The sequence below is a fragment of the Dinoponera quadriceps genome, unplaced genomic scaffold, assembly GCF_001313825.1.
Source record: "Dinoponera quadriceps isolate SergipeBrazil2010 unplaced genomic scaffold, ASM131382v1 scaffold616, whole genome shotgun sequence".
Taxonomy (NCBI): Eukaryota; Metazoa; Arthropoda; class Insecta; order Hymenoptera; family Formicidae; genus Dinoponera; species Dinoponera quadriceps.
The window spans coordinates 1,906,290-1,924,014 of NW_014555184.1; the positions used below are offsets into that span (position 1 = coordinate 1,906,290).

The following is a 17,725-nucleotide window of genomic DNA, read 5'->3' on the forward strand; positions in this document are numbered from 1 at the left end:
GTATATATATATATATATATATATATATCATTAGAAAATATATGATAAAACGGACAAATGAAGACTGATATGGGGGAACAGGTCATGTCGTTTCCTCTCGTTACTGTTTATTTTATATTATTACTTATTTTTAACTGACATATTTATCGCTTCAGGAATGTTTGCTTTAAAATATTTGAAAAATTTTTATGTATGTGAATGAGAACAATTTGCACACGAAATACTTCGAATCGCTCTTGATCAAATGACTAATATCACGTCACATTTTTCCACGATTGCACAAATAGACCCAAATTCTCCAACGTTCGGAACTTTGTCTTTCCGCGAGAACTCACGTTGGTTGAAATAAATATCGCGGCATTACCTATTTAAAGACGCGCCGACATTTGAACGACTAGCGGATTATTACTTTTTCCGAAAGTAATAAAGCCCTCAGGCCCGAGAAGCCTGAATAATGGATAATATTTAAATGCCGTTCCACCGACACAAAATGGATTCGGTCGTTGGTAACGGACTGCAACGACAATGTGCAGCGTTTCCGGTGATGGTGGTGGTGGTGGTCGGCCGTCAATCGGAATCGGACCTTACGTTTGCTCCTGTCCGGCCGCGACATTGACGAGCTCGCGTTCATTAACATGCGATAGCCGATGATACTCACATCTATCTGGTCACGTAGGTTTAACTATCCAACGTCCGGCCGTGCGTTTGGTATTCGCCACAACTTTCTCTTAACACGTTCGATCAATTCATTACAGCGCAGACTCAACGCGTAACACGATCGTGTTCCTACGCGAGATTTCGGTATACCCGACGACGTGTGGTCATTTCTTTTCATTCTTCGATCCGGTAAATCGGGATGTTTTATATGTGTATAAAGAATCGACTGAATTTTGCCTGAGATCCGATAATGGGGGTAGCGTTGGATATCTTTTACGCTAAAACGATGTCCACTCGACCCTCCGTGTCCCGCATTCGGCATTCTAAATGCGAAATCCCGAGATTAAATCGGCGCCGCTGACAAAATTCGTGAATTAAATCGTTCGGATTCGGTAATCGAAAAGTGACGAGGAGATATTCGAGCGGCGAGATTTAATGGACAGGCGTCATATACCGGGTCGTCGGCGGCCGAACGACGGCAAAAATTGCGCTCGTGAAGTGACGCCTCTTGTTGTATTTTGAGGCTCGAGTCCCGCGGGACTAGAGAACGGAAAGGGGAGAAATGTAGACGGAACGGAACGGGCGAGAGCTTTGTTTGCGTCGCGCGACGCGCTGTCAGGACAATACACACATCTATTAAAAGCCGGCATTTGTTTGCCTGTAAAATTATGCATTTAGCGGGTCAAGCACGGAATGCCGTGTCTCTGAGGCATGCCGAGGTATTACCCATGGCAATTGCACCGGTTAACGAAATAAGCTTTGGTTGACCGTCTGCTTTCTATCTCTCGGCTTTCGCCGACTAAATTTATCTGCGCGCAGTTCTGCGAGCGGATTCGCCAAATATAACGTGATTTCATCGAGCGATATATCAACTCTCAATTAGGCGCTCTCCTTTTCCGAGACGAACTTGAAGGAATAAAACGGCTATCGAGTCGGAAAAATAATCCGAGTTGGCGTTCGTGACAGGAAGCTATCGCCGCGGTAGCGAGAAATCACGTTTCTCGCGGCGAGAAGTGGCGAAAGCGAGCTCAGATTATGCAAAATTGGTCCATTTATAATTTAAAATGGGTCAGCATTACTGTGGACCGTAAATCTAAAATATATATATATAATATATACACATTATTGTATATAATATAATATTTATGTTTAGATTGATTTGGCTGAGCGAATTATTTTCATCTAACGCTTTTGCAATTGGTTTGATCACTTATCACCTAAATAGCAATCAATATTGTCGAACATAATGCAGTTCGAAATGCATATGTGAACCATAATTTGGGTTAATCCAGGTGAATGCACTTCTCGTGCTAGCCGCGAAACACACGTTACAGACTGACATTTACAATTGTAATCAATTGTATGCGTAACATTAAAACGTTCTCTCCGGCGCGGATATTTTACTTAGCGTCGGAATTAACCTATTCGTTAGCAGCGACCTTTTGCCCGATGTAGATTCCCGTTTTCATCGACGAGCGAATTATTTCAAGCTACTTTTCTATCGGTAATTGGATATTTTATCATACAAGCTCGCGCGCGCGTATTCCATTCTGATATAAATTTACATGTAATACGTCTTTGTTCGTATCATTGATCGCGATCCGTTTCAATTAAAACCGTATCGAATCTCACTGTAACGAATCGCTCGGATAAAGATCAAGCGCTAAGCAGAAGTGAGCAGGGAGAGCGCCTGTTTGAAAACCGACCTGCGACGCGATGGCACGAGATCCGCACTTTGCATAAGCAATCTTCTTTAATCTTGCTTTAATGTGACTTTCGTCTATTCGCAGAGAACAGAGACAATGATAACTGACCGGCGCTAACTCGGTCAAGCGGCTTTTTTTTCTAATTATTCGTAGAAGTCGTCGATTCAAGATGTTTTCGCGTTTGTAATCGCCTGTAGATCACCCAAGTGATTATTGTTCGCCGGCTGGGCAGTCGATAACGATTCCAAGTATAAGGGACAGTATCTCCAAAATCGATATACACGGTCGGCTCTAAAAAGTTACGCTGGATAATGGGCTAACTCTTGGCATGAGCGAACGCTCATCACCCTTGTGTTGCAACTTTCGAAGCTCGAATGAATAAAAACAAGAACGATCGCGCTCTCCTCGCCCTTGCTCATCCGATCCATTAAAACCCACGATCGCTTTTAGCCTCGCTATATCCGTCACGTTGCATTCACGTTGTAACGCGCCCCGTGAGCGATGATATTACAGATCTCGAAAATGAGGGCTATTTGTAAGTGGAGGGGTTACAGCGATTCCCTCGCTAAGTTTAGAACCGATGCGGGCGGAAGTTAAGTATTTAAGACGCTGTTAAAGTTTCACAGACTTTTCCGTGTACTCCCTCTCGATCTACCCCGGGCTCTTTTGAAGTGGGCAGCTGCAGCAAGGAGCCCTGCCTATATATAAAGCACGATCAGGACACGAGTCTGATACGCCCGGAAAATTCACCTAAATATTTGATCGCGCGGCTCGCTACGGATTTTAGGAGCCGCACAATAATCCTCGTGGTACACGCGTTCGGCTAACTCGATTCTTCCTTCCCTTGCTCTATCCTCTTCCCTCTCTCCCCCATTCCTCCTCGTTCTCTCTTTCTCTCCTCGTGCTCTAATAACTCGACGAAAATTAAGCTTATTCTTGTTATCTCCGCTCTCAATCCGCACGCTCCTGGCTTCTTCCAGGCGCGGGATTAAATTCGCCTAACTACGGTCGAAAGCCGCATATTCTTTCCATCAAGGTAAAATAATTGGCGTTAACCTAATAAATTAAAGCAGAAGATAATAAAGCGCTCGCTTACAACGCGGCGTTCATGAAGTAAATAATATCACGAGATACACAGTACGCTTCTCCTTTCGACGCGTTTGTTCTTCTCTACGCCGTTCTCCATCATTAACTCGGTGTATCGAGCTTAATTATCCGTTATAAAAAGCAGTTATTATCGATCATTATTGGTAATATAGGATACATCCGAGGGGAGTCTACATTTTTAACGTACGAAAGCAAGGTGTACGAATATAGCACACGAATAAATTCAGTTATTTCGATGAATGTCGCAAGAAAAAATTTATATGCGAATTCTCGTTTCTGATGTCATAATCGAATATAGGTTATGTGACCGGTCCACAGATCTGACACGTGTTCAACTCTGTTTTCGAGGTGATTAAGAGAGAGGATGACACATAACGTTGCATACAAAATTACCTTTCCCTCCGGTATAAATCATCCGTGTCATTACATAACATATATCATACTTTCGAGATCAGATTTGCAGCGCAAAATTAGTATTAATTGGCAAAATCTAATTTTCAAAACTTTAACTCTAATTTTCAAAACTTTAACACATACACATATACCCGCGCACAACACACAAACTCGTGAGAAATTAGCATAATGTTACACAAGAATGCATTTTAATTATTTCAGCAGCTGTATATATATATACACGATACAATTATTATAATTATATAATTTTTTCTTGCTCTTTCTTACTTAACCCCTTAACCTACGATTTACGTTCCAACAGCCTGGGTCCAAAACGTAAGCAAGATCGCGCAGCCTTCGAGCCATTCCATGGTTCGGCAAATCGACACATACATTTAGCCCGATCATTGTACCAGGGGCCATGCCCGTAATATTTACATTTGGCTCGACCGATGTACCAGGCCCGTGATAATCAGTTTTGGCCCGAATACAAGACCACGTGTCTCACACGTAGTTGTAGGTTAAGGGGTTAACCCCAAAATGTTAATCTTCCTGTGATTTAATTTTGTATTATTTTTAGAGTGATATAAACAAGTTCCACATTTGTTTAATATTCTTGCATAAATCGAATACATCTTCCGAGACATGAACAGTATCAACGAAAATGAAAGCATGAAAAAAATCGAACGTATATCGGATGCGCGATCTTAGACTCCATACGCAACGAATGCGTGTGTAAACGACTGGCACGAGCAGACGCTCTCCTCCCTCCTACGTTATGTACCAGGCTTTGGCTTCCGAGACGACTAACGTGCTACAACACAGTCATCCTCGGTCATCTCATGCAGAACGTTCGCAGTGAAGCTAATCGGAAGTCGAAGGAATCAATCGATCGCGATTCAAGCTATTAGTGCGTAGTGTTCGACGTTTTCCTATTACTTCACGATTTGCTGTGCAAGTGTACTATGTTGTGAAAAGAATTAATCCTTTTACGAGAAACATTGATTTTCTGGCAATGAAATTTATATCTTACTTATGAAAGACGCAGAGTGTTTGATAATAATCTAAGAAATGGTTAAATAATTATGAATTAATAAAAATTTAACTTAGTTTCTGAAAAAGGACATTTATTGATAACGCGTGAGCTCGAAGTTTTCACTCCTCGCGTGATAACTCGCAAAAATTATGATAACTCGAAATGATAATGTGCGTTACGACTAAAAATCATGAATTTTCCATTTACCGGCCTGATAAGAGGACGCTTAGCAGCATTACATAATTTAGAGCGTATTTTAACGGGTTTCCAGATGCAATTTACGAAAAAAAAAAAAAAAATTATTTTATAATCTCACACATCTCCCTGTACTTTTTAAAAGGGATATTCACACTCGTTAGTTAAAACGCTGACATAATAATGACTCGTTGCACTGGTACATTTATTGTATTTTTTTTTTCACGAAGCGTTTTATCGATAATAAAGTGGAAAAGTATGGACGAGCGCGGCCGCGCGGTACAACTCCGAGCGACTTTTCAACTGTACAAATCCGCGGCAGTTGTTTCGAGAACGAAAAAAGCATTACGACTGCAGCAGACTAACACGGCCGATGGGAGAAAAAAGAAACAGCTTTTGCACCGACCGAAAACCGTAAAATGCACCGTAAAGCGCGTTACTGCGGGCCATTTAGAAAGATCGATCGATCCCGTGAACACTTTCAGAATGATCGATGCACCGTCCCAGTATGCCGGTTCCTTTTTCCAAAATAGAAGACTGGAATCGTTGCCTGCGCGGAGATAAATCACCGATTTTCTCCAGTATTGTGTATTGAAAAATACGAGAAACATAAATTGCGATAATCTTAGCGGTGCATGGACGAAGATTTAGTAGACACCGCCTGTAAACGCGTTATTTTGTTGTGCGTGTTTAAAAGTCGGTCTGTATTTTTTCGTCAGACTGCTGTGTATACTGACTGGTGTTGTAACGTTTGATCGAATCAAACCATTCTTCATTCAAAAAAAGCGAAATGTCGCAGGTTGTGCAATGTTTGCAGGTCTCGCGAAACATATCAATCGCGCGTTCTGATATATGTCATTTACATTATTTGTTAATACGATAAATTCTATCGATTCCTGTAGGACGAAAGAAAGAGCCCTCTTAATACCTGAACACGATACTCATATATAATCTTGTTTATTATATTTATATTGTGTTTAAGATTCGATATTTCGCAATAAAAATATCTTAATGAGAATCATATGCTTTACAAGAAGAAGAAAGGAAAAAGCAGAAACGAGACTCGTGAAACAAGACAATGAACCTTATATGCCGTACGATAGTCTACTATTTCCTGGCTATTTATTTAAAGGGTCTGCTGCAATCTTTGAAGCTATACTCCGGCCATCCTCCGGATCTTGTAAAATGCTCTACTGATTTTAACGTAAGTACACTTTTCCTTTTTTATTATACATGTAACTTTTAATGAGAAATATTAAAATATTGACTTCAGGAGACGCATTTTTTAAAATAAATATATACATTTCGTCCCAATTTACGAATGAGATTTAAATAAAAATTATACTTTTGGTATATTTAATAAGCATATTTAACAATACGTTAAAAAAGATAACGTCCACGAATATTTATCCACGTTTATTAATGATATTTTTCTTTCTATTCATATATAACGCATGTGTGTGTGTGTGTGTGTGTGTGTGTGTGTGTGTGTGTGTGTGTGTGTGTGTGTGTGTGTGTGTGTGTGTGTGTGTGTGTGTGTGTGTGTGTGTGTGTGTGTGTGTGTGTGTGTGTGTGTGTGTGTGTGTGTGTGTGTGTGTGTGTGTGTGTGTGTGTGTGTGTGTGTGTGTGTGTGTGTGTGTGTGTGTGTGTGTGTGTGTGTGTGTGTGTGTGTGTGTGTGTGTGTGTGTGTGTGTGTGTGTGTGTGTGTGTGTGTGTGTGTGTGTGTGTGTGTGTGTGTGTGTGTGTGTGTGTGTGTGTGTGTGTGTGTGTGTGTGTGTGTGTGTGTGTGTGTGTGTGTGTGTGTGTGTGTGTGTGTGTGTGTGTGTGTGTGTGTGTGTGTGTGTGTGTGTGTGTGTGTGTGTGTGTGTGTGTGTGTGTGTGTGTGTGTGTGTGTGTGTGTGTGTGTGTGTGTGTGTGTGTGTGTGTGTGTGTGTGTGTGTGTGTGTGTGTGTGTGTGTGTGTGTGTGTGTGTGTGTGTGTGTGTGTGTGTGTGTGTGTGTGTGTGTGTGTGTGTGTGTGTGTGTGTGTGTGTGTGTGTGTGTGTGTGTGTGTGTGTGTGTGTGTGTGTGTGTGTGCACACGTGTATATTATAATTTAACTACGATTTATATTTATAATCTGAAGCAAATTTGAATACTTTCGTTATTTATGCAATATTACTTATGCGTTGTAAAAATAAATATAATGTACCCTGGATTTTCGTCATGCTTTCTTTCATCTAAAATAACGCGAAAAATTTGATCGGATATTATTTTCTGCCACAAATTCGTAATATTTTAAATATATTTGTAAAATTATATGATAAAATAAATCAAGACTTCGTTAAAGAGTAAAGTGAATTTGAAATTAAATATGAATAAAATCCCCATCTCTGTTTGCCACTCCAAAGCTCTCAATTAATTTGTAAAAATTCACATATTTTTCATCGCTTATAATTTTCACAATTGACACATTTAATATTCGTGTTAAAGTCTGTTTCCTGCGATAATCAAAGAGATGAAAGATAAGGACGACCTGGGAAGTATCGATTGCAAAAATCATATATTAATATTTTGCATATTAATACAAATTAATATCAAAACGCAATTTACAAATTTATCAATAAAATTCTCCACGCGGCAGGAGAAACCCATCAACAAATAAAGATGGTCAACGATACTCGATATCGGAAAGGAGTCGGAAAGGACGAGCGACGCTACTTTGTCGCTCGATTATGGGCGTAATGTCCGTGATTATCGTGCAGGATATCCTCGACAATTTTCGAAGTCTGGCTTCTCCATAGCTCACCTGTGTCGGTGGGGTCGGTGGGTACCCCTTGCGGGCAGCAATGTGCCGCGAACGGATCGCGGTGAGTCAGCAACGATAAATCGAGCGATTTATGAAGCGGCACGGCCAACGACCATTCTCGAGGAATAATGTCGGGATCGATCTACACGTACGACGTTGAGGCGGGTCGTCAGAATTTTCAAACTCCCATCAGCCTCGTTAATTGTCTCGGACGAGAGGTCGAGACGTCCTCCTATGTAGTATGATGATTTGGTCGATTCGATCGTAACATTGAATCGCCGAGAACACGAAGACGCTCAAAGAATATTTTAAATATTCAATCGCACGCTTTTTAATTCGCCGAGCAAGACAATTCGCATAATAATTTTACTAAACAGATTTATGGTAACAAATTTATGTTCGTGAGTTTTTATACGATAGACTTTTACGATAGACTTTTCGGTTGATTTAAGTCAAATTAATATTCCCCGTTTTCTCGAATAGATAGAAAATTATATGAAAATCTTGCAAAAAATTTGGAAATCACGCCTCATTTTTATCAAACGTATATTTACTGAAACGGTCAGCTAAGCTCGTGTACATTAATTATTCGCGGTATCTTCCACAATTTCCTTGATAACTATTATCGGATGGGGGCTAATTTAATCGATCACGCGATAGCTGGCCGGCTAATTAGCGTCACAGTTTTTTACACCCATTTTACGATCTAGATATCACGCCATGGCCATTAGCGGTATTACAAGATCACATCACAGCTCGTTACGATAAATTACTGTACCATTACGCGAGAATGTGATTTGTAAACAATGCTTTTACCTGTGAAATTGTCTGTAAAATAATCTTTAATTATCCGTTTAGCACAATAGTAAGCTATATTTACGAATATCCATAAATTAAGTAAAGAAGATGAGAAATTATACGTATACAAATTTTATATGGATTTTTTCGAATAATTCGAGGTATCTTTCTAACGAAAATTTGTTTAAGTGCTATTCTCTCTAAGGAGTCTTTTAAGGATATATATTGCCCATAAATCAAAATAATTAAAGAAATTATAAGTTGATTTACGTTGCACTTAAAAGTGGCACTAAATGTTTGATAGTCATTCAGAACTTGGATTAAGTTACTCCACTTCAAAGGAAGTTATAAGGTGAAATGACTTTGATAAGAATTCAATGAAAAGTGTACTGCATATATAATATATTGAATATATTATCTAATTCATTTCTGATGTAATGAGAAAAAGATTAACCATTAGATAGCTGAAATATTTGTAATTAAAGTTCACACATTTTATACGTGTTCCTTGAAATTAGAGTACGATTTTTAACTTCTATTTTTAATACTTTTTAAACTATAGTAAAGACTAATTTGCAGACATTATACACAAATTTCAGAATTATTGACCTTTTTGGTTTTGAAACTACAGCGATATAAAATTTATTATAGTATTTGAAATATATACAGATCAACTAGTTTAAAACAAAGTAAGAGTTTAAAACAAAGTAAGTAGATTAGATCAACTAGTGTAAAACAAAGTAACATTAATAAAAAAAATAAATAAAAATAATATTTTCGTATTTGTAATATTGTGTGTATATGTCTACCTCAACTTCGTTTCAAACTGATATTTATTATTCAGGTAATGAAATAAATATATAGAAATGTAATTTTGCTTAAAAAATACTAAATTTATGAATGGCCCTCTTGCGCCACTGAAAACACAGCACACACAATATATTCTTAAATTACCGTTATCAAACGCTTAAACAATGAAATATCCTGTTTGAGTATGAAACAAAATCCCATTGAAAAATTAAATTAAAAATGAAAATTTGTTATATATTCATTTGTAATGGATTTCAGCTATGGCGGTTAATTAACGAAACGTCATCCACCTGTAGTCGCTTGCAACAAACAAAAAAAGAGTCTATTCGGGAACTCGTGTATATGGGAATTCGGTTCATATTTCTGAATTCCCGATGCAATCTCGAAGTTTGCACACGCAATCTTCTTTTTTAGCGCCTCGCACGTAAACAGCTGTTCCTGCGAATTATATTAAAACGTGTTATCCCGCGCCGAGAAAATTTCTACGGCTCTCGCTACGTAATCTTCTTAGAATTTATGCGAGGATTTCGATACCGCGCGCCGCGTAAGAACGCGCGCACGATATTTTGATTACATTATTACATCTAATAAGAAATTCTTCTCATAACAAATTTACCCGGATTCTTCCGCTGTTCTCTACGACCGTGATGATTACAAGCTGAATACTACGGTTTCGGATTCATTTCGATTTTAATCCGATCGTCCGATCGCGCGTCGCATTATCCGTCGCGCAATTGCCAAGTTTAGAAAGCGGACACCCATCGTGTGCGCTCTCCACGTTTGAATAAAAATTAACAACACGGTACGGTTTGTTCGAACGAATATTACATGGACATATCACATTACGACGTTCCTGCGCGCATTCAGCATAACCGGCATAAATTAACCGATCGAGTTTCAAGGATTTCATTAAATTTTAAAGTAGCCCGCCGTGTTGCTTAGATTACGGCGTCTAAGATTTCAAAGCACCGTTTTGTAAGACTCGCGCTCTTCTCCCGCCCAGCTTCCGCTTGTTCTTTTATCGCAAGACGAACGATAGTCGTGTTACACGCTGTAACATTGAAGACGCTCCGCTATTGTGTATTTTTCGCACTTTCCACGATCGTATTGTCGATAATTAAAAGTCGACGAGGCGGGTGAGTAGTGAGCGAGCGCCTGCTCGAAGTGCACGGTGAGAAGGCGCGGTAAAAAAAAAAGGGAAAGAATCTCCACGTCGAAACACCTCCAGCTACGAAGCGAAAGATTATTTACGCGAAACGTAAGACGTACTTGCTTCATGCTCTCACTTGAAAACAAATGTTCTTCGCTCGTACCTCTCGTTAAGAGCGCCCGTTGCATTTTTATTCGCGCGAGGGCCATGTCGTGCACATGGCGCGTGTTCGCGATTAATTCACATTTCGACCAATCATAAATAAGTAGACGACAACCAACGGATGAACGCGCTCGTGCGAAACTATACAAATGTCGTCCCTTTTTCATCAACTACGCTGAAATCCGGCCGCGCAAATCGGGGTTGCGAGTCCTAAATAACAGATTAAACATGCCGACCTCGTAAAGGACCGACATGTGTGGGGAGCACAATTTGTCCGCGCCGGCGTGCCAGCGGAAAAAAATAGTTTCCGATTGAATTTAATGCTCCACGTCGCCTGCGTGCCGTGTCCGCGAGCCGGCCGGAGTATCAAAAAGAGCGAGCGAGAGAAGCGATAAACGATCGATGATAAAGAGAAAAGGGATGGAGGGGGGCCGACGAGGAGAAAGAAGGGGCCCGCTCGGGGGGCGATAAAAAAGCAACGAAGAGAAAGACCAAGAGAGAGAAAGAAAGAAAGAGAGAGAGAGAGCGCACGAACGAGAAAGTAAAAAAGAAACGTATAAATGCGCCGCGTTAATTCAATCGTCAATTATGCGATAGCCCAACGATCGATTAAGCGGCGATCGATACAGCTGCACGTCTATTGGTCCGACCGACACGTGGCAATAAGTCTTTCTGCGAAGCACTTTCCGTCCGACCGACATTCTCGATCCTTATTCGACTTTACATTTTTCCGTTGTCCTGTCTAATCGGCTTACCCGTTAATACGAGCGAGCGGCGCGCCGCTCGTAATTTATTGCGCTAAATGAATAAACCCGCGCGTCCTTATTCCTCTGTAGTTTGCAGTCGTTCCTTTAATTCATCGATATCGTTCGTCCTCCGATTTATCTGTCGCATTTCGAATTTCGCGTTTCGCATTCGTCGTTGTCACTCGCGCGCTTCTCACCGAGAAGCGAAAAAACGAATGCATCTGTATTGCGAATAATGCAGAAACGCGAAATATCCGAATAACACGGCTGTAACGAAAACAAAGTAAGGGGAATTTATCGCATCGATTTTTATCACGACACCAACTTTCTCATTCTTTCCATTATGGCGATAAACTCGCGCTCCGCCGATTTTAAGCCAACGGTTTTGTTATAAATAAGCCAGCCTTAACCGTGACCAATTTATACGCGTCCCTTCAAGGGTTTGAACATGCGGTATATACCATAAATACCCTTCCATTCCCTCGCTACCGTCATTTTCCAATCTCTTGCCACTCGTGTTATACGATAACGCGATAATACCGTTTTACGTGGTAATGTAAAAGGTATCCTTCGCGTCCACCATTTTCGTCATAATGATGAGTTATCGGAACACGCGTAACGAAGTAAGTACGGTGTCGTTTCAGTTGCGCAACACACATAATTATCGTCTCGTCTACAAACAGGCAGGAATTTCACAAACGCGTTAAAAAAATATAAGGCCCCCGCGTCATGTTCTCATTATTCAAGCTGTACTACCGTAATATCTCGTCGCGAGATACCTACTAACAAGTAGAAAACTTGAATAATATGCGCGGTTCTCGTGTTTTTTATTATCCATAGTAACTTATGGTCGGAAACAAAAACGTATAAAAAACTGTAAAAAGATATCTAAGTAGGTCTCAGACATTGAGAGACTTTTCTTTATTCTTATCATAATAACGACAAGATATCGAGATGCTTGTAATATAATACCGCACGGTATTATCAGCTACATATTACATAATGATCATCTCGTCCATGAGCAGATTATTGTCAAATTTTCGCTCGTATCTTACTTTCCTCTATCGAATTTCGCTTCGGTTTTCATTTTACGTTTATTTGAACTCGGTTGTACGAGCTTCGCGTTTGAATAGTTTTTCTCTATTTAAGTGGAAGAAGATGACACGCGTTTGTATCCGAAATCCGATTTACAACGACCCGTGATGGGATTTTTTTTCGCACACATCTGGATTTTTCTCACGCGGTGAAATTTTATCATGCACTTGTCTCCGCCATCGCAATGACAGGATGACGAGAACAAATAAAAGTGAACGAAGAGTCGACCGCTCCGACTAATCAAAGTTTTTTCACGTGTGTTTTTTTTTTATCGAAGTATTTTCCACTTATTCCTCGGATTACACGCGGCATGGATGGATTTTTGTTGCCGACCAGAACATATTTGCGACACGGCCGTCCCGACTTTCATTACAAAGCTGCGGGATTTCGCGTAATCTTAAATTTCCACTGAAAACGGAGACGGTTTAGTCGATGATGTGCAGGATATCAACGTACAAATCGCATTGGTCAATTTTACAGTGCGCGCACAAAGGAAGTGTCTTGTGCCGCAATTTCGCGCACGAGTCTCGAAATAACTCCCTTTCTGTGGACATTAGATTTCAAGTCCTTTTCGCAATCTCTCTCTCTCTCTCTCTCTCTCTCGTTTGACTCCTATAATAGTAAAAACGTTTTGTCCATTTCCTATACACTAACTCTGGCATTAACTCGGATGAGAGAAATGGTTCGGAAGAAATGTTATTCTACACAGTTAAACGAGAGATGTGATTTTATGCAGCAGATGCAAAGTACATTCCGTTTTCCCATTGACATTCGCAGTTATCGAAAGTATCTCGGTATTATTCGAGTTTAATGGCACGTGTCACTCTTTTCTCAGTTTACTTATAGCTTTGAAAACACTTTTTTATAGAAGCGGAATATCAGAATAGTACTACAGAAGGAATAGTAAAACAGCGAGTACGTTACTTTTTACATTTACCTTTGCGTTCAGTTTTCAGTCATTCGGGCGGAAAGCGTGGCTTTGCCGAAGTGCAAATGCAAATACCTTTATATTTCTACGTAAAATAAGATATCTCTATATCTTTGTTTATGTGAGGTCGTTAATGGATTTTTATCGTTTCGCGTGGGCTTTATAAATCATTCACGATTTCAGGAACTAATCCATATCGAGTGCATGAGCGTATATTGTGTCTATCGGCCTCGATTCGAACTTGTTGCGTTAAACGATGCTCATTGCGCTGTTCACGGATGCATCGAAAATAGCAATCAACCACATCAAAGACGAAACTTCGCACACACGGCACACCCGAATGCCGTGCAGCGGACTTGAATATAGCGAGGTGGATCGCCAATTACTGAGGCTTGAAATGCATCTGCGTGCCCGCGCGTGGGATACGATATGAAATTTCGAGTAGTTAGCGTCGCGATGGCATCGTGACACATCGACCTACATCCGACGAAGAATCGCGACGACGAGAGATTGAAAAAGCGTCTGTCGATACATCCTATCGCGGCGAATTGTCACGACAAATATCGCACGTCGTAATGACAGGATGACGAGGACAAATAAAAGTGAACGAAGCTCCGACTAATCAAAGCTCATTGAATAAGACGAATATAATATAACAAATATAACGACTAAAAAGACAAATAACTTGTATAAGTTTCCGAATTAAATCTGTTATACTCCGTCGTTCTTTACGCGTATCTGATCGCGCGCGTATATATCTGAAAAAAGAAATCTACCGGGAATAATAAGTCCGACGCGAAATCGTTAACGTCAGTTTCGTCGGACAGAAGGATGTTGGCCGATAATTACCGTTCCTGATAGGTTTCTATGTCTAAACAACAGGATGCCGTATACCCTTTGAAACTGTGCCGTTAATCATGCGATCCGCCCTAAAGTTTGCTTAGTCTGGCTCCCGATTAGGTAAAGAGGTTACAGCGATATATAGCAGAATCCTGACACGTGATCGTTAAGGTATCAAACGGCACGTAGGAGATGATTTCGACGTTGAAGCTACGGTAATTATCCAATCCCGAAGAACATACACACGAACCGATACGATCGCTTGAGTCTAACATATTATCGACGGCCGATGCGAGAATAACATCGTCCATAAATCACGCGTCACGTTCGTCTCGTGCTGCATATGAAGTAACGAGGTCCGTAAATGTCCCCGCGCGCGCACGTTAAAATGCAACATTAACGGTCATACTTCCTCGACGATACGATCGGCGACAAAGCGGGTAGACGGAACAACTCGACCAACAGCGTGACGAAAACGGCGGTGATTGGAAATATTTCGTTGAACAAAATTCCACTGGAAATATGTGCTCGATGTACGACAAGATAAACATTTCGGAAACGGGTGGAAAATCGACGTAACGTGGTGTCGTCTATTTTTACAATAAATGAAATATCCGAAAGTAACCCGATTGCTTAACATAACAATGAAACTAGTCGGCAAATACGATACAAACATGATACAGAGACGGTACTCTTTTTACGCTCGTATATCGATTCATTATTTTTCCTTCACTTCTATGCTTCGTCACTCTGAATTGCTTTATTTATCGCCGAGAGAGAATAGCTTAATCTAATCAACCCAACATCGATGCATCGCTTCCGGGAACTATTCAAGATCGCTGTAGTTCGCAGACAATACACTTGATAATGAATCGTTAATGACTAATCGATTCAAACATGCTGCTGTGTTCTAAATGAATGCTAGTTAAATAAGGCCGCTCAGTCTTCTCGAATATAATGCCTATAATGGTTGGAAACGGTCATTCACCCGATGTTATAAGAAGAACAATCGATTAATTCTGTAAATATGAGATGAGATTGCACAGAAAATTGCCAGCGTCGCGCAATATTTATTATCCCTGCGCGTTACTAATAAAACTCTTTATTATACGAAGACCGAGCTACTTTTCGCACGTCATTCTCTGTTATTTATCTGACATTAAAGAGCCCCCCCCGAAAGTGGCATTAATCGACGTGACACAATGAACGTCGGGACCCTAATGATAAAATCCAAAATAAATCATTCATTAATCGCGTTCGCTCGCTAACCAGAAACTGCCGGTCCGATATGGTAATTAAGAATTGCTCCCCCCCGGCGCGATGTAATTCAACGAAACTCAGCTGATCGATCCGCATCAAGCGGAAACCGGAATTTATCGCCACTTAAATTACTCTTTTTTTTTTGTTAATTTTCAGCGATCGTGCGTTACGCTCGTTAAAGCGCTGGAAATTCTCGATAATGAACGTGAACGATCGTGTCTGCCGTAGCCGAGTTTGAATCGTTAAAAATTTTCAGCAGGACACCGTCACAGTCGCGAAGGAAAGAGTACGCGCGCACGGCGATATTGCGAAACTTGCTTCATAAAGTCTTGGTCCGCGTTCCGTTTTGCGTGAAGAGATCGCGCGGAGAATAGGGGCCGCGCTCTTCCGCGGCGCGCGCGGGGCTTAGCGTTGCGATAACACTTATGATTTTATCACTTAATTTCCGCGCCCAAGAAATACCTATCGCGCGAGTCGACCATAACTTAAAATCACGAGCGTAATATGGCACAGCGCGCCGCCACCGAAATTGCCGAGGCATAAACACCGTCGGAGCACGCGTAAATCAATAAAGCGTAAACGTCTGCCAAAGAATCGTAAAAACGCTCCCGACGGCGGTCCCACGGTCGGTGTCGGCAGTACCTGGGATTTTCAATCTTGCGTGATCGATAATCGGAGTACTCTCGAGGAAAGAAGAGATGGCTGGTAGAGAGAAAGAGAAAGGGGGAAGGTAGAGGGAGGGAGCGCGCGGGGATGTAAAGGACGCCCCGCTATTTTCGCGCGGCATCCACTGAAAATACGGCGGATCCTTTCCTTCTTGGAAATGGAAATGGACTACCGATGTCGGATAACAGGCAGCGTCTGACCATCGCCGCGAAGTAAAACAAAGTTGCGCGAGCGTTATTGAAATCTCGAGCGAGCGAACAATTCCGTTCGAACGCGTGCCGCTGCTTTCGACGTCCATTATCCGTCCGCCGTGCGAGAGAGATACGAGAGGAAATATCTTCCACGGGATATATATGAGATCGCGAAGGTGCGTATTTGCAATACCGCTGCGATAATCGGGATTATTAAAACAATTGTACGGAACGCGATCCGAAACAACGAGTTTCAGGAATGGGTTCTTCGAGGAATTTCCAGCTAATTCTTCCTCGACGAAAACATCCTGAACATTCATGTCGAAGCGCACCTCCGGAACAATTTCTCACACACGATATTTTTTACATACCGCATCGCGATATAAATTATATTATTATTACCGTTCCTTCTCCCTCCCTCTCTCTCTCTCTCTCTCTCGCGTGCGGTTCCTGCGAACGATAAAGTTCTCACGGGAGAAACGTGAGGTTTACAAAAACACACAGTAATACAAGATATTAAAGCCGCGCGGGAAAGGAATTGCTTGTCGATACGGAGACCAATTTCTCCGATGATAAGCGCATTTATCTTGATCCTTGCTACGGCGCGTCTTTTATCGCGACACAAATCTTGCGGTTAATATCGCTTCTCCTCGACTCTCACGAGTTATGAGTTTTCCTCGTTCATCCCGCTAGACGACCCGAGAAAGTGCGACGTGCGCTACTACTTTTACTTAAGTATTAAGCGAGTAGCGAAGGAAAAATGATAACGCCTGGTGAAAAGAAATGACCGTAGTTTCCTTAAAATTTCAGGAGATTTTCGACGACACCGGACGAGAATACAATACAAATACAATCGCGACGTACATACATTTGACGGCACTCCAGTCGAAAGACGAGGTGCACAACAGGACCGATATGAATCAAATTTCTTCCGGCAGCATTGCGACTTCCGAGTGTTCGCGTGATACGAAATATATAAGCTGCTCCTAATCCACTTGCATACAGAGACATTTAAGGAATCGCGGAATCCACTCGTACGACGAACCGAATTTTATACACTGCCAAGAGAATTTTTCTTGCGTCTTTGAGAAGGCAGTGGGGCTTTGTGTCATATTTTTAATGGGAACATCAAGGGGGTCACGCATAAATTTAGTATTCATTGAGCAAAATTATGTTTTTATACATTTATTTCATTATA

At 41.1% G+C, this 17,725-nt stretch overlaps 1 protein-coding gene across 4 annotated transcripts in view; it reads left to right on the forward strand.

The window, feature by feature from the left end:
* Positions 1 to 17,725, forward strand: part of LOC106743356 (collagen alpha-1(XXII) chain-like) — a 297,069-nt gene that overhangs the window by 241,090 nt on the left and 38,254 nt on the right. For all 4 annotated transcript variants that reach the window (XM_014617123.1, XM_014617124.1, XM_014617127.1 and 1 more), the window contains exon 5: positions 6,227 to 6,298. In XM_014617123.1, the coding sequence (XP_014472609.1) occupies positions 6,227 to 6,298 (72 nt within the window). The remainder of the gene's footprint in view (positions 1 to 6,226; positions 6,299 to 17,725) is intronic.